This window comes from Dendrobium catenatum, unplaced genomic scaffold (genome assembly GCF_001605985.2).
Source record: "Dendrobium catenatum unplaced genomic scaffold, ASM160598v2 fragScaff_scaffold_1574, whole genome shotgun sequence".
Lineage (NCBI taxonomy): Eukaryota > Viridiplantae > Streptophyta > Magnoliopsida > Asparagales > Orchidaceae > Dendrobium > Dendrobium catenatum.
In genome coordinates, this window is record NW_021320036.1 from 1,083,339 (window position 1) to 1,111,244 (window position 27,906).

The following is a 27,906-nucleotide window of genomic DNA, read 5'->3' on the forward strand; positions in this document are numbered from 1 at the left end:
TAGTCGGCGGTTAGGGATTATGAAGAGCCGGATCTTCCTCTCCAATTGAAGATCCAATTGTATCTTGCATTTTTTTTCATAGTTCTTGCAATAAAAAATTTTCTTGAATCTTGGGTGTTCTTCTTCCCAATTTTCTTGTGTCTTTCACAAATCTTTGCTAAAATAGCATTTTCTTCCTATCAAATTGTTATCAGAATAGTGTCCTTGGTTAAAATATAAGTCTTCATTGCTGATTTCTACTGCATTTCCTTATGTGGCACTCATGTTGCGGGGAGAAGCTTTTCCATGGCCTATATTTGTAAAAAAATTTAGCTGTGCTTACGCTGTGCATTCCATAAAAGGTAATATAGGGAATGTTATGGGGGATCTCTAGTGAACTCCTGAGAAGATAGACATTTTAGTGCATTAAGCACACAGATTGGATTGGTCTTGTTGCCCATGTCAAGCAAGATGGACATGGGTGGAGAGTAGAGCCTCCTCACTCGTATTAAGAATTGCGGACAAAGGTGGCACTGTTGACCCAAGCTAGAACAGACCCCTATCAACAAATGAATGGAAGCATCCTAATGACTGCAAGAGAACGAAGTCAAGGAAACTCCTCTTAAAAGCTGCAATTTAATAACTTAATGAGGTTCTTGTTCGTCATTGTCATGGTAATAGGGTTTCTCAATCTTTAATTGCAAGTTCTTTTCTTTTGTTTTACCCTTCACCTACTTTATTCATAGAGAGAGAGAAGGGGATCTCCGCTTGGTTTATTGTAAATGCAAAAAATATGAAACTAAAGCCTACTCGAGGAGGGTTAGAGGGACTGCTGCACGTAATAAGGATTGGGGATGATGGTATGTGCCTATGTGGTTCACTCATTAAGTGGCTTGTGTTCTAGAAAATGCAATTTTGCATGCGCGTTTATACTTTGCTTTTATACGAGTGGTGTATATGTGTCTGACACGCTGACTTGCTTCTGCATGTACCTGACACTTTTAAGTATGGGTTCAATTTTTGAACTTTTAACTGTAATTGAGGGAACCCAAATGATGCCTTTTTAGGTTTGCAACCAATCCTAGGACGTCAATAGGAACCCATTTGAGACTGCAAACTTGATCAGCTGTTCTGGAGTGGTAGCTCAATCCGATGTTGTACTTATGAAACTTTGGATATGCCAATATGGGATGGGTATAATTTTTCTTTCTTCTTATTGCCATTGCGTAATGTCAGCTCTCTGTTTGTCATGGCTTTCTACTGTTTTCTTCTACTTCCTTGATTAACAAATGTTTTTTAGGATGTTTAAGAAACATTGATGAAAAAAAATCCAGTTATATGAAAAGCCGTAAAGCAACTTTCATAATTGGTTGTTTAGGTAATTTTCCATAAAAGCACTTCTTATGGATTTTAATTATCTTATCCAACTAATAAATTAATAAATTAATTATGTACTAAATTAAGATTGGGAAATTATATTATAATTACATGAAATTCCTAATAATGTTATTTTAGTCATTCAATTACTTCATATCCGAGTGACAACAGCTTTTTAACTAACTACAACAACTCTTAGAACACTTCAGAAAATAATTTTAACATGATTTTACTAAGCAATTATCTGCTTTACCCGAAAGGATGGCACACTATACTGTAATGGAATTTAAACCATCACTGAGCATCAAGTTGATTCGGATTTCTTCATCACTAAACCACTTTTGAGTTTGAAGTTTTCAATTGCCTCATTTCAAAACCAACCTTTGTTTTTTTTTTTTTTTTTTTTGGTTTTGGTTGGGTGCTGGAGAGTTGTTTTCTTCAGTTGAATTGTGTTATAGTGGGGTTTTGTTCATATTCTTTATTTGTTGAGTAGGGCTACTTTCTTCCTTTTTTAGGGGGGTGTTATCCTCTCTCTCTCTCTCTCTCTCTCTCTCTCTCTCTTCTTTTCTGATTTATTTGTTAGTGGGGATGGGGGAGGTCTCTATTTTTTTGGGCTTCACATGGGGGGAGATTTTTTCTTTTTCTCTACTTTTTCTTGTGCTGGAATAGGGATGGGAAAGTTTTATCTTCCTTAGAGATGGTTCTTTTACTCTTTATTTGTGTGTGTAGGAGTGGATGGAAATAAATAAACATTACTAGACCTTAATTGATTTTATCAACTACAAAATTAATATACTATCATATTGCAGCTTCATATTAAGCAAAGGATTCCAGCCAACCAACAATTAATTTAACTTTTATTTTAAAATTGCTATACATTGGCAAATGGAACATCATAACCTTTGAAACTATTTTTTGTTTTTGTTCCAAATTGGTAGAGCTGTGAATTTGATTGAAATTTACTTAAAAGAGTAGATTGTTTTTTTTTTTTGGCTCAAATCGTGCTCATGCTGAAGAGCTGACTAATGAGCATACCTGATTTTCTTGAATTGACCTACCCTTGGATCAAATTTGGCTAGTTTAAAATCAAATCAAAATTTGTGCATATGTTTACATATATTCATATATGAAATTATATCTAAATTCATGATGTTGTATTTATTAATTTGTATATGTAGATGCCTGTATAAATGATGTATTAAGAATTCATCTTAGAATGTCAAAAATAGACTAGAAATTGGATTGAATTTATTGAGCCGTGAGCTTACTTAAAGATAGGTCTGACTCAGCTTTAGGTTGGACTAATGCTCATGTTGAAACACGGTTAAACTGGTTCAAGAGGATAGTTGACAGTCCTAGTAGTTGGATAAATCACTATGGTGTAGTTAGAGAAAAATGGCTACTTGCTGCTGAAAATTTCTTCTATTTAGCAAGTAAATCCTATTCCTATGATTGATCAAGAGACTTTTTAGCACTTCTCAGGAGAGTACTTTTTTGGAAGCATGTATTGAGAACCACACAAAGTCAAACCTTTATATGGATCAAGTTGAGTTTGAGCCAGCACAAAATTGGAGTGCATCAATTTTGAAAGCTGATGATAACATCTCTAACAGCAATGCCCAGACAAGGTAGTTAAAAATTTTCCCTAATTATTTCTAGCACGCTAGCTCAGCTATGCCCCAACTATTGTTTCCTTTCAATAATTGAATTTAAAAAAAGAGCTTTTTAACTACTTTATTTATTTTGGTGTTACTTGGACAGTGAAATATTCAAGTTGCCTCTTCTTATAAGAGCTGGAGGAGGAATATTTAATTATCTCTATCAGTTAAAACAATCATCACAGGAGAGTGGACAAGTGAAGGTTGGTGGAAGCAATATTCTTGGTAAACTTCAGATCACTTGGCGCACAAATTTGGGGGAACCAGGACGCTTGCAAACCCAGCAAATTATTGGCACAGTAAGTAGATAGGAGTTCTTTGTCTCATGGCTTGAAATGCTCTGATAACAAAAATGAGCCTTTTTTGTTTCTTCAGAAAAGTGAAATTAGCAGTTTAGTACTTTAATGATTTTATGGGTCTATTTTGGTTTATCCACTATATGATCTGGATTTTGTCATTAACCTTGGTCGTTGCTGATGATTTTGAAGATTTTAATGTAAATAGTAAGAATGCCTTGGTAATTGTGCTGAAGTTGTGATGGTTTTTAATGAATCTAGATCAAGTCTAGTTCACCTGACTGAGGTTCATTAGGCCTAAGAGTAGCATGGAATTATTTTCTTTAGGTAAATATTGGGATTTTGTATCCTATTGTTGTTACATTTTCAATTCATCCTTTGGCTACTTTAAGTTTCTCTCTTGTTTTTGAATTCACTTTCCTACCTTGTAACCCCTTATCATCTTATATCTGATTAAGTTTACCCTGTACACCTTACCATTTACATAAAATCATTTGGCTATGGCGTGCAGAAGAATAATACTAGGTGCTAATTTCTTTGTAATGGAAGGTAAATGATTGCCTGCTTTCTTCTTTATATGAAGATAACTTGTGGTCCTTTGTCATTTGCTATGTCCTATTCCAGACTCCTGATGTTACTGATAACTTTTAATTTGTTCTACTATATATCCAATAATATATATAATATGTATTTATTAAGAAATTTTTCCTCCGAAAATATTACCTTCATTCATATACCTACAGAAAATATATGGTCATCTAAGAATGCATGCTCTTCTTTTGGCAGCCTCTCATTCAGAAGGACATTGACTTAAAAGTTGTTGCAGTGCCATCTCCCATCATCCTTGAGAGGCCATTTATGGTAACATACTAAACTTCAATGGAGTTCATGTGTATTAAAACTTAAACTGTGTCTTAGGTTGCTTGCAGCTTTGAAGTGATAAGTTGAATTTTAATTCTATGACGTTTTGTATTATAGATGTATAGGCTGATAACACATAATAGTTCTTTCTGTAATTATGAGCAGCATGCACAAGGCTTACAATTTAATATTTGTATTTTTCTGAATAGTAGGTGCATGTTTGAATGCAATTTTTTATGTTTCTCCAGAAGTCTTACCTACACATAGGAGGCCTTGTTTCATCATTGGGGCATTCTAAACTTTTTAAATCTTTTCTTTATCATGATTATTCTGGCTAATTTTCATCTAATGTTTAGTACAAAGGGATTAGAGAAAATGATCAAACTGGTCTCTCAACTTTTTGTGAGTTGATTAAAATGGCCCCCAACTCTTTTGAGGGATCAATTTGGTCCCTTAACTTCTTAAAAGGGGCTTTTTGATCCTAAAATCAAATTTTGAATTACTGGTGTTAGATCAAAAGTTATTTTAGTTATTTTTTAATTAAATTATTTATTAAATATTATTATCAAGTAATAGTAATTTTTAATTTTTTTTTATTAAACATTTCTTTAATAAAAAAATTTATTAATAATTCTATTTTAATTTAAAAAATTATTAATAATTTTAATTTTAATTTTAATTTAAGATTATTATAGACTAGATTTGAGGAGACCAGGTATAGTGGATAGAAGGCTTTGTTGAGAACTTGTGAGGGGGAATTAGTGTTTAAGATTTCATAGAGTAAAGGTTTGACAAGAGTTGGTGATGACTTGGGGCTTCTAGAATGGGAGTTATATATGGACTTAAAACTGATGTTCAATATTTGGGAGGGAAGGCCATTGGCTAAGATTGCTTTTAGGGTTTGTTATGGAATGTGAGGAGAAAGGTATATGTGTCTAGGAGTAGGGTTTTAGAGGATATAAGTGAGAATTTCTCATCTAAGTATTTCGGCCAAGGAAGAACCACCAAGCCTTCTATGAGAAGGAGATGCTCAAATTTTGATTCAAGGAAAACAATTATTCTCATGCATTATCAAGTCCAATAAATTTAAGATTTCCATTTTTAACCCTTGAAGATATGACTTTAAATCTAAGTTTCATAAAAATAACAAAACTAAAAAAAAAAAAAATTAATGGAGGGGAAAGCTCTTGGCTATGCAAGTTAATTTACTTATTGGATTACTTAACCACACACTAAATTGTTAGAAGAGCTGTTTATAAGTTTTGAAAAATGGAAGAGAGATTGACCCTACTATATTTAAATGAGGGATCAACCAAGGTTATCCGCACCACCTTACTTTTAAAATTTCATGAAATAAGTAAAATAATTAATTAAACATTTCTTGCAAGGTGGTGACACTTTGTTTGTGATTTTGTCACTAGACAATGCACCACTTGATATTGTTCTGCATCATAAAGTCCTTGATGATCTAATGGTTGTACAAGCTCAAAGTGGCATGATAGACCCTAAAATGAACATTGGAATGATGTGTTGAGCATGTGAATGCTATATTTGATCAAACTAATTTGCAGAATTTGCTTGATCTTATCAAATTTATTTGGGTCGATTGTGATAGTTTTCTTTTTTGTGATTGGATTCTTGTAATGGACATGAGATCTTGGAGAAGGCGTTTGTTATAGCCTTTTTTGTTGCCATTTTCATTCGAGGATCGCTAGAAACGCACCTCATCTTTCCTTTTCTGTCGGACTGGTTGTCCGTGAGGAGCAAATTGGCGGCCTTTATTGTCGCTCATGTATCATTGCTTGGGGGCATTTTATTTCTAAAGCCCCAATCTTCTTTGAGTTTCTAAAGCCAGCAACTTTTCATGAGTATATTTCTAAAAGTCTCCTCATGGGTAGAGGAATAATTCAATAGAAAATTACATGGATATTGATGATTTTTTTATTAGATCTGAATGAGGATGCTATCCACCTTGAAATTGTCCCAATTAATTTACTGCATCTTTAACTTGCATAATTATTACAATCATGATGCCACTGCCAACAGCATGATATGTTTAGATCTTGGATGTGGATGCTAGTGGCGGCAGTTGTTGCTGTTAGTCGATGCCTTAACTAGTCCTTGTCAGATCCAAGTCAGCCTAAGGGTATGACCTGCTCAATTCAAATATGCCATTTTTCTTATGATGGGTGATTACAAAGGTAGTCGACAGCCAGCGCAAAACTTGTCGAACAATAATGACATGAATCCATTAAGAAATTGTGCTAATGCTAGGGCGTCCCCTGGAAGCGACGCACTGTATGACCTGAATACAGTGACAAGTGTGTAAGGGCCGCTGCATCGGCGCCCGGGTGCAGTGTTAAATAGGCAAGGGTTCCCACATCAAGGACGGATGTGGGCAAAGAAGCTAGTCCATGATACTAAAATTAGGATAGGAACTTGGAATATAGGTTCCCTTACAGGTAAATTAATGGAGTTAATAGATATTATGATTCATAGGAAGTTAAATATTTTGTGCATTCAGGAAACTAAATGGGTTGGAGATAAGGCTAAGGAAATTGATAGTTTAGGATTTAAACTTTGGTATTCGGGTAGGAGTCGTACTAGAAATGGTGTAGGTGTTATTATAGATAAGAGTTTAAAGGATAATGTTATAAAAATTAATAGGATTGGAGATAGAATTATAGCTTTAAAGATTGTTGTTGATGATAAGATTGTTAATATTATAAGTGCTTATGCTCCTCAAGTAGGTTTGGATATGAGTTCTAAATTAAATTTTTGGAATGACTTAGAAGAATTAATACAAAATATACCTCTTGAAGAAAGAGTTTTTATTGGAGGAGATTTAAATGGACATGTTGGTAGAGAGGTAGATGATTTTAAAAGCATTCATGGTGGCCATGGATTTGGAACGACGAATGAAGGTGGCAAGACCATATTGGATTTTTGTTTAGCTTATGATTTTTCAATTGCTAATACCTTATTTAAGAAAAGGAATGAGCATCTCATCACTTATAAAAATGGATGTAGTACAACCCAGATTGACTATTTTCTTATTAGAAAATTAAACCGTTTAGATTGCAAAGATTGTAAAGTTATTCCGAGTGAAAGTTTATGTACCCAACATCGATTATTAGTTTTGGACTTTAAGATAAAGGGGCATAAAATAAAAAATAAAGTAAAATAATTTTCTAGGATTAGATGGGGCATTTAAAGAATATTAACCAAAATATTTTTGTGAGTAAGATTTTAGATCTTAAGATTTTGTCTGTGCATGAGGATGCTAATATTATGTGGGAAAAAGTGGCTAGTGATCTTAAGAATATTGCAAAAGATGTCCTTGGAGTATCAAAGGGAAAAGCTCCTAATAGTAAAAATAGTTGGTGGTGGAATCCTAATGTGCAAGAAAAGATAAAAAATAAGAAGCTTTGTTATAAAAATTGGTTTAATTTTAAAAATTCCGATAATTGGGAAATATATAAAGTTGCTCGTAAGGATGCTAAGAAAGCCATATGCGATGCAAAGACATTAGCTTTTAGCGATTTATATAATAGATTAAATACTAAGGAGGGAGAAAGATATATGTATAAGTTAGCCAAACAAAGAGATAGGAGTAGTAAGGATTTAGTTCAAGTGAAGTGTATTAAGGATGAAGATCAAAAAATACTTTTCTTAGAAGATGATATTCAACAAAGGTGGATGAGATATTTTGCTAAACTTTTTAATGAAAATTGTGATAATAAGATTGACTATAGTGACCTTAGCACCCTAAATGAAAGTAAAGATTTCTGTTTTTATCGGCGTATTAGTAAAACTGAAGTTAGAGAGGCTTTAAATAGAATGAAGGGTGGAAAAGCTGTTGGACCTGATGATATTCCAATAGAGGTGTGGAAATGCTTAGGAGATGAAGGAATTTCATGGCTTACTAAACTTTTTAATACTATTTTGAAGACTAAGAAGATGCCAGATGAGTGGAGAATGAGTGTGTTAATTCCTATTTTTAAGAATAAAGGTGATGTACAAGATTGTGCGAATTATAGAGGTATTAAGTTAATGTGTCATACTTTAAAACTATGGGAGCGAGTTATGGAGCATAGGTTGCGGCGTGATACTAATGTTTCTCAAAATCAATTTGGATTCATGCCGGGTAGGTCGACTATGGAAGCCATACATTTATTAAGAGGTTTGATGGAGAAATATAGAGAAAATAAGGAGGATCTGCATATGATATTTATTGATTTAGAAAAAGCATATGATAAAGTTCCAAGAGAAGTGCTATGGAGAGTTCTTGAAAAGAAAGGAGTTAATAATGCTTATATTCAAATCATTAAAGATATGTATGCAGGAGCTATTACTTGTGTTCAAACACAAGGTGGTTTGACCAAGTATTTCCCTATTTCGGTTGGGTTACATCAAGGATCATCCTTAAGCCCATATCTTTTTGCTTTAGTCATGGATGTTCTCACTAGACATTTGCAAGAGGATGTACCTTGGTGTATGCTTTTTGCTGATGATATTCTTCTTGTTGATAAGACTAGAGAGGGAGTTGAAGGTAAACTTGAATTATGGAGATCAACCTTCTTTCGCTTGAGTAAATCGAAAACGGAATATATGGAATGTAATTTTAGTAGTAATAGATCTAGTGAGGGGATTGCGACTTTGTGCAATCAAGTCATTAATAAGAGTACACGTTTTAGATATCTTGGATCTATTGTTCAGAGTGATGGTGAAATAGATGGGGATATTATCAGCAGAATTCAAGTTGGATGGTTGAAGTGGAGGAATGCATCGGGCTTGTTATGTGATAAAAATATACCCCTCAAACTTAAGGGAAAATTCTATAAGATGGTAGTGAGGCCTGCAATGCTTTATGGTGCCGAAAGTTGGCCATTAAAAGAGAAGCATAATACTAAGTTAAGTGTGGCAGAGATGAGGATACTCAGGTGGATGAGGTTCTTTACCCTTAGAGATAGGATACGAAATGAGCATATACGTGAAATGGCTGGAGTAGCTCCAGTAGAAGATAAGATTAGAGAGAGTCACCTTAGATGGTTTGGTCACATAAAAAAGGCGGCCTTCCGATGACCCGGTTAGGAGAGTAGAGGTATTAGATTTGACTTATGTTAAGAAAGGTAGGGGTAGACCTAAAAGGACTTGGTTAAAAAATATTAGGAATGACCTTTCTTTATTAGATTTAAACGAGAATTTGACTTTTAATAGGACACAATGGAGAAAAAAGATTCATGTAGCCGACCCCACGTAAAGGGATAAAGGCTTGATGTTGTTGTTGTTGTTCGGTGATTGCAATCTCCTTAATTCATTTTGGGTAGAAGTGAAATTTGGACCATATGTGACCAAATTAGGCCTCTATAAGTCTACAAAATTAACAAAAAAAAAAAAAAAAAAATCCATTTAGAGGAGTAATTTTTTGAGCTTTGATGGATGTTCTAGATTGCTGCTTGTTGATAATGTGTCTCCACTCGTTGCTCACACTCAGATGTTGCTTGTGATGACATGACATAAAATCAAAAAAGAGGATGTGTTATCACCCATCAATGACGGTTGATGTTGCTGATGTTGAAGACATACTATCACTTACTGTCATTTGAAGATGCCGTCAACAGTGAGTCACCTCTCATGGCTATCGTTGAAAATGCACCATTACTCGTCCTATGTACATGGAGCACTTCGTTCGTGCTAACTTTTGTGTAGGGATGTTATCAAGCATGCTATCACTTGCCATTAATGCACATAGAGCTGATATATATTATCATGATCACTGGTGCTCCACATTGTTGTCATCGTTCTGATTGCCTTGATAACATCATTGCATTGATGTTCTTCTAAATGCTTGAGGACAACTGTTGTACTTCTTTACCTTAATAGTGTTGTTTCTTGCCTTGGTCAGGCCCTATGGTAACTGCCTCCTTAATTTTTTTTATTGTAAAAATCTTTCGTTAATTGGGTGTGTGCAAAATTCTAGAGATTAAAATGAAATTGAAGTTCCCACATTCTTCAATTATTAGAATTTCTTTGGCATGCAACGCAGTTTTTTTGCAGTTTTGAATTTTTTCATATAGTTATTTATTTTAAATTAATTTTATTAAATCATGTTCGGGGACACAGTTGTTCTATCTAAGTTTTACTGATTGAAATCATTGATCAGATCCAAAAGTGTATTTTGGACTTTGCAACAGTTAGATGGAAAATTAATATTTGATGTTCATTATTTTTTTTTCTAGTATTGTTTAGGCTGTATTAGAATCTTTCGTTAATTGTAGTTACATATGCTTTCAGTTAGTTGTTCCAGCTAGAAAAGTTGATAATAAGGTGTCTTTTTTGGTGGATGTCAAAACAAATATCCAGTTTCCTGGTCTCTACATTCATGACGATCATAGAAAACTCTGATCTCTGTACCATGGTCTATATTCCTGCAGGTGAGCTTAAAACTTTCAAACCAGTTGGATAGAACTGCTGGCCCTTTTGAAGTTACGATATCTCAAGGAAGTTCCAGTTTACCAAAGGTTGTTATGATTGATGGTATCCAGAAAGTGGTATGCTTCTGTCTACGTAGTTGATTGCACTTTTTAGGATTCATTTTCTTAGATCTCGTTAAATGCTATTTGAGCAACTATTAAATGAAGTCGAATGATTTAAAGCTATTAAAAAGCTTTTGTTTAGAATGAAGTTCATATCAATCTCAATAATTTGATGCAGTTATCTTGTTTCGAATATAGCCTTACATGATAGTGTTTCCACTCGTACCAGTCAATTTATCTATTGTAATTTCTTATTCTGATAATCTTGTCCTACATGTTGAAACCGAGATTTAATTATTGTTTATCTGCATTTAGGTTGGTTTTTGCATCATGAAAACACTTCATCAATATTTTGAATTAAATTATAGTAGTCTTACTATGATGTAAATTTTCTTTGCTTATTACATGTCTCTATGATGTTTGAAACGAGCCATCGTGCGGTAATATTGTAGTGATTTTATGTGGAATCTGTGTACTGTGTAATTCATTCCCTAAACAGCCTTTTTTTCGATAGAAGTTATATGTGATGTTTGTTTGGATTTGACATGACAACTGTGCAGATGAGGGCCGCTGAAATGGACGAATGAGTGTTGACTAGTAAAAATAATAATAATAAAATGGTTGTTCCAGAGTCGAGCGAATGTATCCTTTCGAAAAGGACGCATTCGTTCGTTAACTCAATCAATAAAAAGACGGAGAATAGAAGAGAAACTGATGCTGATTTCAATTGCTCTGTCATGCTTGCATTGATTAACTGACTTTGCTCCCTGCCTTCACTTAGTTCGTGCAACCACCTGCCTACGCTCTACTCCGACTCGCGCACGCAAATCTCTGTTCACTGGACCAACTTCCTCATGACAGTCACCGTCTGGATCTCCCTCAGAACCCACTTCCAGCGTCGACTGGCCTGTTTGCAAACAAGATCGAAACCACCTTCCACCGCCTTGCCCGTTCCTAGCCCAATGCCTCTGTTTTAATTGTCGAACCTGAGCCCTAACCTAGTGCTTGCGACTCCACGTTTCGCCTTGCTTCTGTCCTGCGTGCCTCCAACCCATGCGAACCCCACATGAAATTGCCCGACATTCGCCTCTAACCCAACGTCCGATAGCCCGCCTACCCTCTTCGTTCAATCGCGCCTAGCACGCATGATAGAGCCCACATGCAATTGTCCGAACCCAATTGTCTGAAGCATGTATTCTACTTGTTGTATGCGAATTGCCTCAATTACTTGTTCTTTCACTTAAAACAAAGAATACAAGTTGGTTTTTTGTCTATTACTATTAAGGCAATAATCTTAATTGTTTTTGGCTCATTCATGCTAAGATTGATAGTTTAGGATTTAAATTATGATATTATGGTAAGAGTCATACTAGAAATGGTGTAGGTGTGATTATTGATAAGAGTTTGAAGGATAGTGTTATGAAAATTAATATAATTGAAGATATAATTATAATTTTAAAGATTATTTTTATGCTAAACTTATTAATATTATAAGTGCTTATGCTCCTCAAGTAAGTTTGGATATGTGTTCTAAATTAAAATTTTGGAATGACTTAGAAAAATTAATACAAAAGGTATTTTTTGAAGAAAGAGTTTTTATTGGAGGAGATTTAAATCGACATGTTGGTAGAGAGAGAGGTAGATGATTTTAAAAGCACATGATGACTATGAATTTGAAATAACTAATGAAAGTGGTAAAACCATATTAGATTTTTCTTTAGCTTATGATTTTAAGATTATTAATACCTTATTTAAAAAAAAAGGATGAACATCTCATCACTTATAAGAATGGATATAGTAAAACTCAATTGATATTTTCTTATAAGAAAATAGATCGTTTATATTACTAAGATTGTTAAGTTATTCTGAGTGAAAGTTTATGTACCCAATATCATTTATTAGTTTTTGACTTTAAGATGAAGGGGCAAAAAATAAAAAATAAAGTAAAATATTATTCTAGGATTAGATGAGGACATTTAAAAATATTAAAAAAAATATTTTTGAGACTACTATTTTAGATCTTAAGATTTTATTTGTGCATGAGGAAGCTAATGCTACGTGGAAAAAAGTAGCTAGTGATATTAAGAATATTATAAAATATGAGTTTGGAATATTAAAAGGAGAAGCTCCTAATGATAAAAATAGTTGGTGGTGAAATCAAAATATATAAGAAAAGATAAAAAATAAGAAGATTTATTATAAAAATTAGTTTATATGTAAAAATTCTAATAACATGGAAATTTATAAAGAGGCCTGTAAGGAGTCTATGAAAGCAATGTGCGATGCACAGATTTTAATTTTTAATGATTTATATAATAGATTAGATACTAAGGAGGACGAAAGATATATGTATAAGTTAGTCAAATAGAGAGATAGGTGTAGTAAAGATTTAGTTTAAGTGAAGTGCATTAAGGATGAAAATCAAAAAGTTTTTTTATTAGAAGAGGATATTTAACAAAGGTGGATGAGATATTTTAGTAAACCTTTTAATGAAGATTGTGAGAATATGATTGTCTTTAGTGACCTTAGCACCCTAAATAAAAATAATTTTTTTTATTTTTTTAGGCGTCTTAGTAAAACCGAAGTTATTGAGGCTTTAAAGAAAATGAATTGTGGAAAAGCTATTGGACCTGATAATATTCCGATAGAAGTATTAAGATGCTTAAGAGATGAAGGAATTTCTTGGCTTACTAATCTTTTTAATATTATTTTGAAGACTAAAAAGATGCCAGATGAGTAGAGAATGAGTTTGTTGATTCCTATTTTTAAGAATAAAGGTGATGCACAAGATTGTGCAAATTCTAGAGGAATTAAATTAATGTGTCACTTTAAAACTATGAGAGAGAGTTATGAAGCATAGGTTGTAGCATGATAGTAATGTTTCTCAAAATTAATTTGGATTCATGCCGGGTAAGTCTACTATAGAAGCTATACATTTGTTGAGAGGTTTGATGGAGAAGTATAGAGAGAATAAGGATGATCTACATATGATATTTATTGATTTAGATCAAGCATATGATAAAGTTTCAAGAGAATGTTATGGAGAGTGCTAGAAAAGAAATGGGTTAATAATGCTTATATTCAAGTCATTAAGGATATGTATGTAGGAGTTGTTACTTGTGTTCAAACACAAGGTGGTTTGACAAAGTAATTTCCTATTTCAGTTGGATTACATCAAGGATCATCCTTAAGCCCTTATCTTTTTATCTTTAGTCATGAGTGTTCTCACTAGATATTTGGAAGAGGTTGTACCATGGTGTATGCTTTTTGTTGATGATATTCTTCTTGTTGATAAGACTAGAGAGAGAGTTGAAGGTAAACTTGAATTATGGAGGTCAACCATAGTCTAAATATTTTCATTTGAGTAGATCTAAAATTGAATATATGGAATGTAATTTTAATAGTAATAGATATAGTTAGGGGATTGTGACTTTGGGCGATTAAGTCATTAATAAGCGTACACGTTTTAGATATATTGGGTCTGTTGTTCAGAATGATGGTGAAATAGATGGAGATATTATTAGTATAATTCATGTTGGATGGTTGAAGTGGAGGAATGTGTCGAGTTTGTTGTGTGATAGAAAAATTCCCCTCAAACTTAAGGGAAAATGCTATAAAATGATGGTGAGACCTGCCATGTTTTATGGTGCAAAATATTGGCCAGTAAAAGAGATGCATAATATTAAGTTGTGTTGCAGAAATGAGGATGCTCAAGTGAATGAGTGGCTTTGCCCTTAGAGATAGTACACGAAATGAGCATATACGTGAAAAGATTAGAATAGCTCCAGTGGAAAATATGACTAGAGAGAGTCGCCTTTGATGGTTTGGTCACATAAAATGACGACCTTCCCATGATCCGGTTAGGAAAATAGATGTATTAGATTTGGCTTATGTTTAAAAAGGTAGAGATAGACCTAAAAAAGACTGGTTAGAAAATGTTAGAAATAACCTTTATTTATTAGATTTTAATAAAAATTTGACTTTTAACAAGACATAATGGAGAAAAAGGATTCATGTAGCCAACACGACGTAATGGGATAAAGGCTTGATGATGTTGTTGTTGTTGTATAAAAGATATTTGAAAAGTAAGCGAGGTTAGTGTTGTGTGTTTTATAATATCGTAATATTTGTTTAAATTTACTATTCATAGCATTTAATGAATTATGTGCCTATTTATTGTATGTCAGTTCAGTAAAGCCATTTATAGAATGTTGAAAAACTATTTGATGATATTGGATTCTTGAAAAAATTATCATTCAATGCATAGGATCCTATACATTTTATCTCCTTATTCATTAATTTGAAGTTATTGCTTGTAGCAACCTGTCATATTAGGTATTATGTAAGCTGAAAGCTGCAATGTCTAATAAAATCTTATTATAACAACTTGAACATGGTTGCATAAATCAATTATTTTTTATTTGAATTTTTGTGACTGGTTCCTTGAAGCTCCTTTATATAAGTGATGCATGTGTAAAGGGAGTTGAACATTGAGTAGAGTTGCATTTATTTATTTGTAAAGTACTTGAGTTCTTAATTTTTTTTTTTATTTTTCATCATGATGTGTTGGCCTAGTTTAGAAAAGGTTAGAGACATTTTAGCGAAAAATTTCGTTGATATTGCATGCGCACGATTGCAGGATTGTGTGGCTAGGTCTTCCGATACTCCACTAGAGTTTGCACAAAAAAGGGTGGAAACTAAGAAAAATGATATTTACCTTTTGGTGTTCTTACTCTTAAAACTTGCTATGATATTGCTAATTACTACAACAACAATTTAATAAGCATTTTCTGCTATGAAAATTGTAAAGAATCAATTGTGCAATAGGATGGGAGACTCTTGGATGAAATATTGATTGATTACTTATATTAAAAAAAAGATATCTTTAATAGTATTAATAATGAAGTAATTGTACAATGATTTCAAAATGTAAAGATTCGGAGGGAGAAACTATAGGCGTCATGTAAGAAGAATATGAATATCATGTGCTCTTGATTGTAAGTTTTTTTATTATATAATTTATCTTTTTTTATAACAAGTCTAACAAAAAAATTTTTAAACCGCCAATGTCAATGTCAAGTTTGGATGAAAAATGTTGATGGTTTTTTAGTATTTATAATTTGTGCTCTCACATAAAAATTTTTTTCCTCTGTCACTGAATTCACTAGAGGCGTAGAATTAGAGGTACAGAGAATGGGTGATGAATTTCTGTAAATGAACACTTAATTGAAAGAAAGGCTGGGAGAAGGAAGAATCAATGGGAAGAATCTTGAGTTTCATTATTGTACAGATGTCCTAGGATCTTTTTCTGACGTTGAACTGCAGTGATGCTAAGAATGCCACACCACTTTGGGGGATCTGTCAAATACATAATGTTGTTTCTAAATAGCATTAGTAATTGTTTGAAGCTAATTCAAATAATATCGGCAATCTTAATTGAGGTAAGCTAAACGTCTAACAATACACTTAATCACCAGTTCCCGTTGTTCTTCATCAGTGAAACCAAAATCCAGCAGTTGCTGAGGCTTATATGCTTCCATGGAGTGGGGCTTGCAGCACACTTGGTTTTTCCTCAGAAGAAAATTGTCATTGCATACGTTGGTGTTGACAGTGCTTCTGCATATCTTGGTTATCGGCCGCTTCCGCTAGCCAGGCATCTGTCCTTTATGTTTTACCTTATTTTAAGCTGTTTTTGAAGCTTATCCTGCCATCCTTTTTATGGTGTCTGTAGAATATTGGATTAATTTATGTTTATATTTTTAATTATTTATTTTTTATGGAATCACATTTTTGTGTAGATAAGGATTTTTTTTTCTATTGTAATGAAGCTGCTCAGAACAAAGTATGCTTATACAATATCTGTTCAAGTTAGTCTATTTATTCTTCAGCAGCTTTTGAATTTATAAAGTAACAAGTGCTTTTTAAAATCAGGCAATAATACTGAATGGCACAACATCAAACCAATTGGTAATAATTTTTATAGTATAAATATCTTTTAATACAATAATACTGAATGACATACAATATATCATAATTATCTTTGATATCTTAATTAAACGAACATGTATTTTAATAGCAATGATGTTTAAATAACATAAAATATGATACCCTTTTGCTGCATCTTAGTAACTGCGGGCTTGACACGCTAAGAGAGTGCTGTGCTGCAATTAATGCTTGTATTTTATATAGCGTTCCATTTCCTTGTAAATTTTTTACATGCAGTGGAAATTAGACTTGGCTGTACGAAAACTGCATAGTTCTCGCATGTTTTAATAGATTTTGAAGCATTTTTCAGGCATTGCTATTCTTGACGAAATCTACAATTTGTACAGGTACTTCAGCCATTGGAGGCTTACAGTTCTACAGAGTTTAGCTTGGTGAGGCGGCTGCACTTTAATACATGTTTATTATTATTATTATTATTTTAAATTGACTGTGTGTGAATGGAAGGGATCCTTTGCTATTGACGATCGGTCTTATATTTATTTTTAACTAATGCGCTGCCATTACTTCTATTAAAGCACTGATTTAACGTCCGTATTCTGCTTTGAGAATTCTTAAGTTTTATGAACTCCCTTTCCTGCGTGCAGATTGTTACCATGCACTACTTAATACAAAAAACAGGGGTAGATAAATTAAGATGATAGATAAAATCGCAATGGAAGGATTATTATGAAAGAGTAAAAACGTAACCAATGGTTAGAAAGTTGTGAGAAAGAAAAAAATGCACAAATTTGAGCTTATTCCATGGGATTCATTTAACTTAAACTAATTAGTAGGATAAGGGTAGTCATAATGATGATAAATTAGGAAAATTGATTTATCTTAAATTCTTTACTAACCAAGAAATCTTAACTTAGGCTCCGTTTGGGACGACTTTCTTACTATTTTTTAAAGCAACTTTTTAGTATAAATTTTTTTATTTTTTATTAGAAAGTTGCTTTAAAAAATAATAAGAAAATCGTCTCAAATAAAGTCTTAATATATCAACAGTTATTTAGATTATGAAGTATTTTATTTTTTGTCTGTTCTGATTGAATCGCAAAAAGTAATCTCCATGTAACCACCCTAGTCAGTCATCTAGTGAACGGTTTAAGCTTTGTTTGGGACGGCTTTCTTACCACTTCTTAAAGCAGCTTTCTTGTAGAAAAAAATTAATTTTTATACTAAAAAGTTGCTTCAACAAGCAGGAACAAAGCCTTAATTTGCTTGAGTTATTTTGACGCTACATGCCACTTGACTTTGCCATTTGTTCATACAGAACATGATTGCCATTAGAGCGGGTGTTCAGAAGATCTCAGGAATCACAATTTATGATACAAGGGAAAGTAGAATATATGATCCATTACCAGATGTTGAGGTTAGTATATGCCCTCTTTCATTCTGCAAAATCTTTATCAAAATGAATGAAATTCTGAACTAAATTTCTGTCGGATTATTATTATTTAGTTAGTAATAGGGATTACATATTGCAGATTTTTGTGGATTCAGATTGAATTTTGTGGATGCTTGCTTCTTGATGATAAATCTTGAGAGGAGTAGATGTTTTTCCACCATGTATTTGTTAATTTCCTGCAAGCAATCAACTGAATTCCATTTAATGTGATAAAGCCTTTATTGAGGTGATAGTAGGCTTGCATTATTCAATTTTGTATCTAATCTATTGCACAAGTTCTATTGTCTAAGGGCTTCATTTGGGATGGATAACTTTCTTAGTATTTTGTTTTTCAGGCCGCAATAACAATTTGTGTTTGGCCACAGCTTTTTTACTGTTTTCAATAAATTAGTGTTATGAAGCTACTTTCTGTAACAATTTTAAAAAAATATATTTTTTTCATGGGATCTTTATAATCTCCTTTATAAAAAGCTGCACCCGTCTCCTATTCTTTGGGTTTATTAATAAGTTTTCTTTGTTTTAAACTAAATGTCTTCTCAAGTCTTTAATAAATCAACGCAGTCAGATAAATTTTTGTTTTATCGCATTTTTTTTTGATAAATTTGTTCATTCTGTTCTTAAGCATTTATTGTAAGAGTTTCATTTTGTTCTTTCAGTCGGTTGGATTCTTCATACGTTCACATTGTAAGAGTTTCATTTTTCTATTCAATTTTTATTTAGATGGTCTAAGAAACTGACATTTATCAAATTTTTATGATATTTATTCTATTAGTTACATTTATCTTAATATTTTGCTATTTTATCATATATTTTGTAACTCATATTATCAAATTTATTCATAATCATATAATTTCACATCATTTAAATTAAATAATATAAAAATGACATATTTTAATTATATTCTAACTAAAATGATAGGAAAGATAAATTAAACATGTAAAAATAAATAATACGTTTTCCCTAAAGTTTCTCTTTGATGAAAAAAAAAAATGAAGGAATATTGAGTTATTTGTTTGGGATTTGCTTTTCTTCCTTATATATATAGAAGTAAAAAAAAAAAAAAAAACTCTAGTTTTTTTAATTAAAAATAAAGCAAAATGAATCTCAATTCAATTCATTGGCTAGTTTCATTTCAATTTCCTGTTTTTTTTTTTTTAATTCCTCTTCTCAATTCCTTCATGCCAAAAGGAATCTTGGGCCCTCTTTTGTTTTTATATTTATTTTTATTTCTAATTAAAAAAAATTCTATTTGTTTTTTTTTTCTGGTTTTCACATTTAAAAACAAATTAATGTTTTTGAAATTTATGAAGGAGTTTTTAGCATTTTATTATTATTTTTTAAAAACATAATTTAAAGTTTTCAACATCTTGACCTCCTCACGCACCCACATACATACGCACGAGCAAACGCACTATAATACATGACACAAATAAGTTCAAAAAAAAAAAAAATTATAATTCAAAGGCATCTATCTATTGAAATTTCTTTTCAAACTGGTTCAATTGTTTGTGATTAAGTTTTGATTAGGATAAGTACAAAATTTTGACTTTGTTTGAGACGGTTTTCTAAAGTAATTTTTTAATAAAAAGGTTTTTTTTTTCTCAAGAAAATTTGGTATTAAAAAATTATTTTAAAAAATAATAAGAAAGCTGCCCCAATTCAAGCTTATATTTCTATTATATTTAAATAATAAAAAATATGTGATATTTATTAGAGAATAAATTCAAAATAAAGAAGACATTTACCGTAAACTGTATCTGTATGGCATAATAATAAAAATATTTAGGCATTTATCAATAATCACCCGCATAAATGTCATAAAAAATTGACATATATAAATGTTTTATGAATTCTTATTAATGATTTCAAGACTCTGTTGAGTTTAGGGACAAAATTCTTTCATATGTGCACTAATCTCAAATCAAGTCGGCATGAACCCCTCATAAGATAAAATTATAAGTTTAAGGATTCAAAGTAGACTTGCTCTATCATTGAGACATAAATTCTCAAACCATTTTAAAGTCAACTAAATCCTCAATTTCGTTGCTCCCTAAGTCTCTACCTAATTGAGGAACAAGCCCTCAAATAGTTACAAAGTTATTTGAATACACAATTCAGGAAAATTAACAAACTATCTTTTACCAAATTGAGAAATTATTATTTTCATATTCGTACTGTCGTGAAGCTAATAAAATCACATTAAGAGTCCATTTGGGGAGAAACTATTATGTGCGGACACCGAACGACGTCCAGAGGCCAATCAAAGCATGCTATGTCATTAATATACACTTGTATATTGATACACAATTGTGTACTGAACCAATACAGAACTGTATATTGGGTAATGAAGCACGTTCTGATTGGCCTTCGAACTTCGGCGTCCGCACTTAATAATTTCTTCTATTTGGGAAAACTTTCTAATTGTTTACTTTTTAAATAAAAACTATAACTTCATTTGAAAGCTGCTTTCTCGTCATTTTTTAAAAAATTTTGTGGTGAAAAACTGCTTTCTACAACCACAGTATTGAAGTTACTTTCTCTCCAACAACTTTACAAGCAACCTTACAAAACGCTACAATCATCCCAAATATATTATTAATCCTAATGCTCAACACTCTTTCAATTGCATTGCAATTTGAAGTTTATTAGATCTGCTTATGATTTTAATTTAAGGCACCTCGTGGTACATCAAAATCCCTCACTTGGATCTCATCGTTAATAGACAAGATCCGCTTGGTTGATTAAACATGCCGAAGGGTTCGTTTAAAACAGCTTTCTTATTGTTTTTTAAAGCAAAATTTTGCACTACAAAGCCCCTTTATGAAGCAGTAAGAAAATCATCCCAAACAAAACCGAAATCATAATATCCTTAATCTAGATAGTTTTAAATATTAGATCATGAGAGCATATCCCTACTGTCATGGATGTTAATACTTATTCACATTACTTCATCAAATCTTTTCTACAATGTTTGTTACACTTGTACAAATTTATATTGTGGTTATTAATTTAATTGTTAAACTATATAGCTTAGATTATATATTTGAATGTGATGATTTTGAATTAAAAAAATCTGAAAAAAAAAGTTCAAAGTACTCATTGACAAACTTGAATATTGAATTATCCAACCCTAGATAGTCAGGAATAAGAGTGTGGATGATGATGTTGATTGCCTGTTCAGGTATATTCACATCAGCAAATCCCCTCCAACATGAAGAAAATAGAGTCTAATTCCCTGCAAATCTGTTCAACTTGAGGATGAGATCTATCATTAGACACAAAATAAAAAATCTTTCCCTTTACCTCAATCCAAGTGCATCCAGTTTCTTTCTTCAATCCTTGTTCTCTCATCAGTGCTCTGATCTGTGATGCTTCACTCCACTTCCCCTTAGCAGCATAAATATTCGATAACAATACATGCATTCCTCCATCAGAATGCTTCTTATCAAAAACTCTTTTTGCTGTGAGCTCTCCAACTTCCAGATGCTGATGAACTTGGCATGCACTCAGTAAAGTTTCCCATGAATTTGTCTGAACATCTTCAGGCACTTTCTCTGTGAGTTTGTAAGCCTGGTCAATGAATCCATGTCTTCCAAGGAGATCCACAAGACACGAATAATGCTCAGCTCTCGGAGCAAGCTTCCATTCCTCTTTCATGGAGATAAAGTACCTAAATCCTTCATCAATTAGCCCCTTATGAGAACAAGCCAACAGCAGATTCAGAAATGTAGCATGGTCTGGATGAAAGTTACTCTGAATCATCTTTTTATAAAGTTCAATGGCTTCCTTAGCAAATCCATGGTAAGCATAAGTTGAAATCATGGCATTCCAAGCAATTGTGTCTCGCTTCGACATGCTATGAAACACATTACTAGAATCCTCAACAAAGCCACACCTTGAGTACATGGAAATCAATGAACTTGTTACTAATATATCATGTTCATAACCAGCTCTAATGACATATAGATGAAGCATTCGTCCCCATCCAAGAGCAACTAGAGAGCCACATACTGAAATTACTATCACTAGTGTCACTTGGTCAGGCTTGAATCCTTCCTTCACCATATCACAAAATAAACCAAGAGCCTCTATAGTTTGATATCCAGAAATCAATGTATTCCAAGAGGTTTCACTCCTTTGTGGCATGTTTTCAAACCATCTCCTTGCATTAACCACATCATTGTTATGAACAAAGCCTTGCAAAATTGTATTCCATGACACTATATCCCTATTAGGCATCTTATCAAACAAATTAAGCGCATCATCGAGCAAGCCATTCTGAACAAATCCACCCACCATCGTGTTCCAGGACATGACATCGCGGCTAGGCATCTCTTCAAATAATCTTGATGCATGGTTGACATTTCCATTCTGTAAGTGACCGCGGATTATAGCAGTCCATGAAATAACATCCTTTTCTGGCATCTCATTGAACAGTTGTTGAGCCAGTTCCATATTTCCAGCTCTTGAATAGCAGGTGATCATGGAATTCCAAGATACGGCATCTCTCGATTCCATTCTTGCAAACAAATACTCTGCTTCCTTGAGGCATCCAAGATCAATATATCCTGACAGTAGAGCATTGCAAAGAGTAGTAGGGTGAAAAGGTGATTGCTTGAATAAATTGAAAGCTTGATCCAACTTCTTTTGGTGAATATAACCTGAAACCATTATGCACCAGGATACACTATTCCTTGATGGCATATTGTCAAAGAGTTTCCTAGCCTCTCTGATCCTCCCATTGCTGATATACCCAGAAATCAATGAATTCCAGCAGACAACATTTCTTTCAGGAATATTATCAAACAGATTGCGTGCTTCCTCTACTCGACCATCTTGCAGATAACCAGTCATCAAAGCAGCATAAGAAACAACATTCCTATGCGGCATCAAATCAAAAATAGACTGTGCATCCACCAACCTAAAGTTCTTCACATACCCAGTAATCATACAATTCCATGTCACAATATTCCTGTGAGGCATTTCCTCGAACATCTTGCATGCATGCTCAACCTCGCCATTTCTGAAGCAACGCATGATGGCTGAGTTCCACCAAAATATGTCACGGCGAGCCGGCGCTGCATCTGAAGAAGATGAAAACCTGCGGATTGATGGCGTTATCTTGAAGAAGAGGTTTTCGAAGGAAGAATTGAAGGAGATAAATCGCTCATGTAAAAGTAATCGGGGGAGCATTTCTTGATGCCTTCTCAAGCCATTCTTGAAAATTACGGGTCGCGGCTTTCTTCCAATTCGGTGGAGAATTAAACTATGTCCATTAAACACAAGCAATGGCTTACTCGCCAATGATCAAAGAAGAAAAACGAAGAAATGCCTTCCTCCGCAAGCATCATCACGAACGATGGGAAACCAATTTTCTCTTCAGACAGAGCGTTCTTGATAGTCCGTAGCGGGAAATGATCGCATGCAGAAATCACGATTTGAAAAAAAAGAACCGTTTTTTATTTGAAAAAGTTGAGTGCCCAACTACCCGATTTTGCCCAGAAATTAAAATCGTTTAAAAATCAGTTTTTTTTTTTTTGAATGATGAGCAACATGCTCCATAAAAAAAAATAAAAAATTTTATTATAAAGTTCTTTAGGTAATTTGTTCATCTTCACCTATTTTTAAATTTTTATTATAAAGATTTTTAGTCAATTGCCTCCCCCACCAAATTTTTTTTTTTAAATACTATGATATTTAGGTGATTACTCCTAGTAAATAGTAAAGAAAATTTATCATTTTAGTTATTAATTTGAATTCCTAAGTTATGAAATACTATGATCTTTAGGTCGAATCCCGACAGAGAGCGCTACCCCCTTGGACCCTCGACCTATCTGCGAAACATACGATGATAAATGATATAAACAAATAGAGGTCGATCTAAATTCGAGGCAACACCAACAATAACTTATATATAATGTTTGAATTTGATTATAATTATAGACATGGGTAGGGGAATATATTAAACAATAAAAAGTTGACTTTTAGATCAAGTGAAATATAAGTTGCAAAGAAATCTTTTGAAATTATTTTAAGACATGAGCCAATTTAAGATTGAAATGGCTAAAATTCACTCATACTCGTCCCTTGTTTAGTTTCAAATGGAGTGTATTTATGATTAAACACATCTTATATGTAAATTAAATTAAAAAAGATGTTATATATTTAAGTTCTTGATAGGCATGACGAAATATTAGCTAAGAAATTAACAGAGCTCTCTCAGAGTTAAAGCATGTGCCACCTTTCTCTTATGCAGGTGAAATTTCCGCTCCATGGAGACTTTCTCTGTTCAAGGGCAAATTATTGTGTCAGGTCACCTAACATGCGGACATCCAATCCAGAGATGCCTCCTCACCCGGACGCACTGGACCCTGATATTTTTGAGTGACGTGACGTGTTTTTATTAGTATCCAGATGAATCCAAGCACCAGATACAATAATTTGCCTTGTTTGAGACAATTTCAATGCTTTTCTTACCACTACTTTTTTATTATTTTTAAATTTTTTATGTTAGGAAAAACTATTTTCTAAAACAACTTTAAAAAAATTTATTTTCTTTACAATAACTTTACAATCACCATTACAAAAAAAAAAAAAAAAATATATATATATAATCACCACCAAATAAACTCTTCATCTCCCATCAAGCCTCTTTTTTGTCTTGAGAAAGGTTATTTGTTAGCATTGTACTCTTGTGAAAATAATTTAAATGAAAATTATATCAATAAAAAATAATTTAAATATATAATTTATCCACATGACTAAACATAATTATTAGTAAAAGGATCTTTGATTAATAAACAAGATAATAACAAAAAGCATGATAAATATATATTTCTTTTATTGAACAGAAGAACAAGCCCCTTTAATAGAACTATGACATGCCTTCAAAATGAAAATGGTTAGTCAAAAAGGTGGCGAGCAGAAAAAAATCAACAACTGTACAAACGCTACATTGCTTTTGATTGCATTGCTCTGAAAAAGTACAGACGAAAGAAACAAAGATTAAACCTCCAAAGAACTGATCATGGCTGAAAATACAGATATTATAGAAGAAGAATATAGATGCAAATGAAGTCTTATCATTTTCCGAGCTGAAACAGCCAAGGTAAACTGGTTCCCCGGTGCATTCAAGGGGGAGAGAAAAATTTTGTTGAGATGATAAGGGAGATTTAAAGCTGTACAGGAATGCCACTTTCTCTTATGATTCTTTGCAAGATTCGATAACCTTAACAACTGCTGTATGTGTTTCAGGAGATATCATGTTCAGTGTCAGATGAAATGCCTGGCAAAACAAAGTGAAGTAAAGAACGCGATTTTAATAGTCATTTTCCAACATTCTAATCATGCAAGTTTCTAATATAAAATATCTTGTGATTGCGAAGTCACTGTGGGTATGGGAAGATAGAAGGGGGGGTGTTCCTAGGATCAATAAATAATGAGTAGATTATGAATAAATAAACAAGTCATTATGAGTTTTTTTTTTTTTGGAACGGGATACCACCCGCTGCCTTCTTTAAAAGGACGTTTGGCGGCGTGACTAATCCTTGATTGACCTATAAGAGGCACCCACCCTAGAAACCTTCTAACCCGCACTTGATTGGGCCCCACTTAAGAAGCGCTGCCACTTGAGGAAAATCAAGCACGTGTTGGGGGTTCTCAACCGTACTCTCCCACTAATCAAGCTAAACAACAATGGGTACTATGAGTAATTTAATTCATTAGTAATTTATGGAATAAGAATCAAAATGATCACTTTATTTTTATGAAGACCCAAAATGATTCCTGACTAATTAAAAATCTCATTTTAATCCTTTGATATTTTAAATAGAGATTAAATGATCTCACAAATGAGCTAATTTTGATCTCTATTTAAATAATCAAAGAATCAAATTTGACATCTATTTATATTTTGGTCCTTCAAAAAAATTAATTAGGAGACTAATTCATATTAGAGGCAATAAGTAATTTATGAGTCGAGGGTGTCATTTTATTTCTAGAAAAATTCTCTATTGAGAGTTTTTGGATATGATGAATAAAACGGGACAAGCCTCCCTTCTATTTGTTTCTAGTTTCTTGCTTTCCCCACAACCCAATTTAGGATCTGGGACAAACATACAACATAAATCTTACTACGAATCTCTCCAACATGGGAACAAGAATTTATGGGGGCTTGCTAATGATCATTTCAATAAATCAAAGACAAACACGCATCAAAAAACTTACCACAAATCTCTCCAACACAGGAACAAGAATTTGTAATCTTTGGTTGGGAAGACAGCGTGCAATGGCATCTTTCACAGTCGTACTGCAAAGAGCAAGTCAATGCCACATCAATAATGATTACAACTACACCAAAAATTGCATTAATAATAAGAGTAGGGAGGTTGAAGAATTTAAGAAAAGATGAATACAGACCTCTCTGTCGACAGGAATGCAAGTAGCAGAGCAGTATAGGCTTCAATGATCATCATTTCAGCCTCTCGCTGACTTTGCAACAAGGATGCCTCGTCATCCTGACAAAATCATTGGCATTATTAAATGAAAACTAACTGTATATGAGACGTACCTTCACATTTTTTTTACAATAAGATATCGCATGAGAAGCATATGGAAAAATCAAGCATCATCACGTCATCCAACGTACAGAAATATAACAACATATATCATATATGCATCTATGAGTAATGAAAAAAGTATTACTTGATAAAAAATGAATGGGATGGCTAAAGAATTTCCATAGGTCTAAAATGGCATTTTCATGCAGTCTACTACCACGAAAAATTATTCTGTGCGGAAGCCGAACCCCATCCAGATACTTAAGCCCGCAGCACCGGGGCTCAGTACTACTCGGTACCGCGGCTCAGTATCGCTGACATGGCTCATTCTGATTGATATCCGGATGTAAAGCTGCGTTTGGCGTCCGCACAGAATAATCTCTTGTCTACCACATCGAACTTTGAAAGAGTAAATTTTCATGCCCTTCAAAGTTCAAACTTTAGTTTTGTATTGGCTACAAAGAGGGAAATGCTAAGAACAGCCTCAAAAGCAGTGGTGAAATTATAATTTCAAACAAAAAGGTGCAAAATAACTTCCCATAAACTTAGAGGTGTCAAAACTTCAATAAATGCATGCTTACAGAAGAATTTAATGGTAGAATTTTCATATTATACATAACTATATAGGATTTTCCTCATATCCAAGGGTTCAAGAGAGACCCCACCCTCTCAAATTCCACCATTGCTCAGAAGGCACTAAAGTGGGTAGTAGCTTTTTTATTTCAGTTTACTAGAGATTTTCTCGGCTCATAGATATGAATCATTTCAAATTATTAAAGGCTTTCTCTGTTCATACATCTTTTATCAGAAATAATGAGGGCTTTCTTCACATCAAATGCGAGCGCCTAGTTAACTAGGCATATGCTCAAATTCCATAAACATGCAGGCCAACATGCCAGTTTGAATAAAAAAATTTCGCACCAAATGGTTGTTGACCGTATTGAGTCACTATGGTAGATATCTTTGGAGTGTGGGCTCCGAAAATTCGGCCCCGGCCTCCGCTAGCTCGCTGCTTTTTCTTTTTGTTCGGCGAGGGAGTTTTAACGAACTAAGTTCCGGGATAAATTTTGGAAGGCAGATGGGTTTGTAGATAAGACACTACCCAGAGATTTCGCCCTCATTTTGTGAGGACTTTATGATCTGAGTTCTGGTTTCCTATAGGCGCAAGCCCCTATAGTTAATTACCCCTCCCAATAACGAGAGAGAACTTTCGATTAAGGCTAGCCGTCAATCAGATACGTA

General features: G+C 33.2%; 3 protein-coding genes across 3 annotated transcripts in view; 1 reads left to right on the forward strand and 2 right to left on the reverse strand.

Moving 5' to 3' along the window:
• Positions 1-18,556, forward strand: part of LOC110108179 (trafficking protein particle complex subunit 13) — a 32,792-nt gene extending 14,236 nt beyond the window's left edge. Inside the window, exons 6-12 of the mRNA XM_028700682.1 lie at positions 2,839-2,984; positions 3,118-3,313; positions 4,097-4,171; positions 10,609-10,725; positions 17,043-17,087; positions 17,972-18,070; positions 18,186-18,556. Of these exons, the coding sequence (XP_028556515.1) occupies positions 2,839-2,984; positions 3,118-3,313; positions 4,097-4,171; positions 10,609-10,725; positions 17,043-17,087; positions 17,972-18,070; positions 18,186-18,206 (699 nt within the window). The 3' untranslated portion in view covers positions 18,207-18,556. The remainder of the gene's footprint in view (positions 1-2,838; positions 2,985-3,117; positions 3,314-4,096; positions 4,172-10,608; positions 10,726-17,042; positions 17,088-17,971; positions 18,071-18,185) is intronic.
• A 2,649-nt stretch (positions 18,557-21,205) lies between these two features.
• LOC110108170 (pentatricopeptide repeat-containing protein At4g02750) lies at positions 21,206-23,590 on the reverse strand. Its single transcript, XM_020838687.2, has one exon. The coding sequence runs from the start codon at positions 23,297-23,299 to the stop codon at positions 21,299-21,301; it is 2,001 nt and encodes a 666-aa protein (XP_020694346.1). The 5' UTR covers positions 23,300-23,590; the 3' UTR covers positions 21,206-21,298.
• A 1,442-nt stretch (positions 23,591-25,032) lies between these two features.
• Positions 25,033-27,906, reverse strand: part of LOC110108174 — a 77,916-nt gene continuing 75,042 nt past the window's right edge. The window contains exons 11-13 of the mRNA XM_020838695.2: positions 26,525-26,622; positions 26,333-26,414; positions 25,033-25,391 (exon numbers count right to left, since the gene is read on the reverse strand). Of these exons, the coding sequence (XP_020694354.1) occupies positions 25,308-25,391; positions 26,333-26,414; positions 26,525-26,622 (264 nt within the window). The 3' untranslated portion in view covers positions 25,033-25,307. The remainder of the gene's footprint in view (positions 25,392-26,332; positions 26,415-26,524; positions 26,623-27,906) is intronic.

Coding starts and splice junctions, on each gene's coding strand:
- LOC110108170 (XM_020838687.2), bottom strand. CDS start 23,299: ATGCTCCCCCGATTACTTTTACATGAGCGATTTATCTCCTTCAATTCT.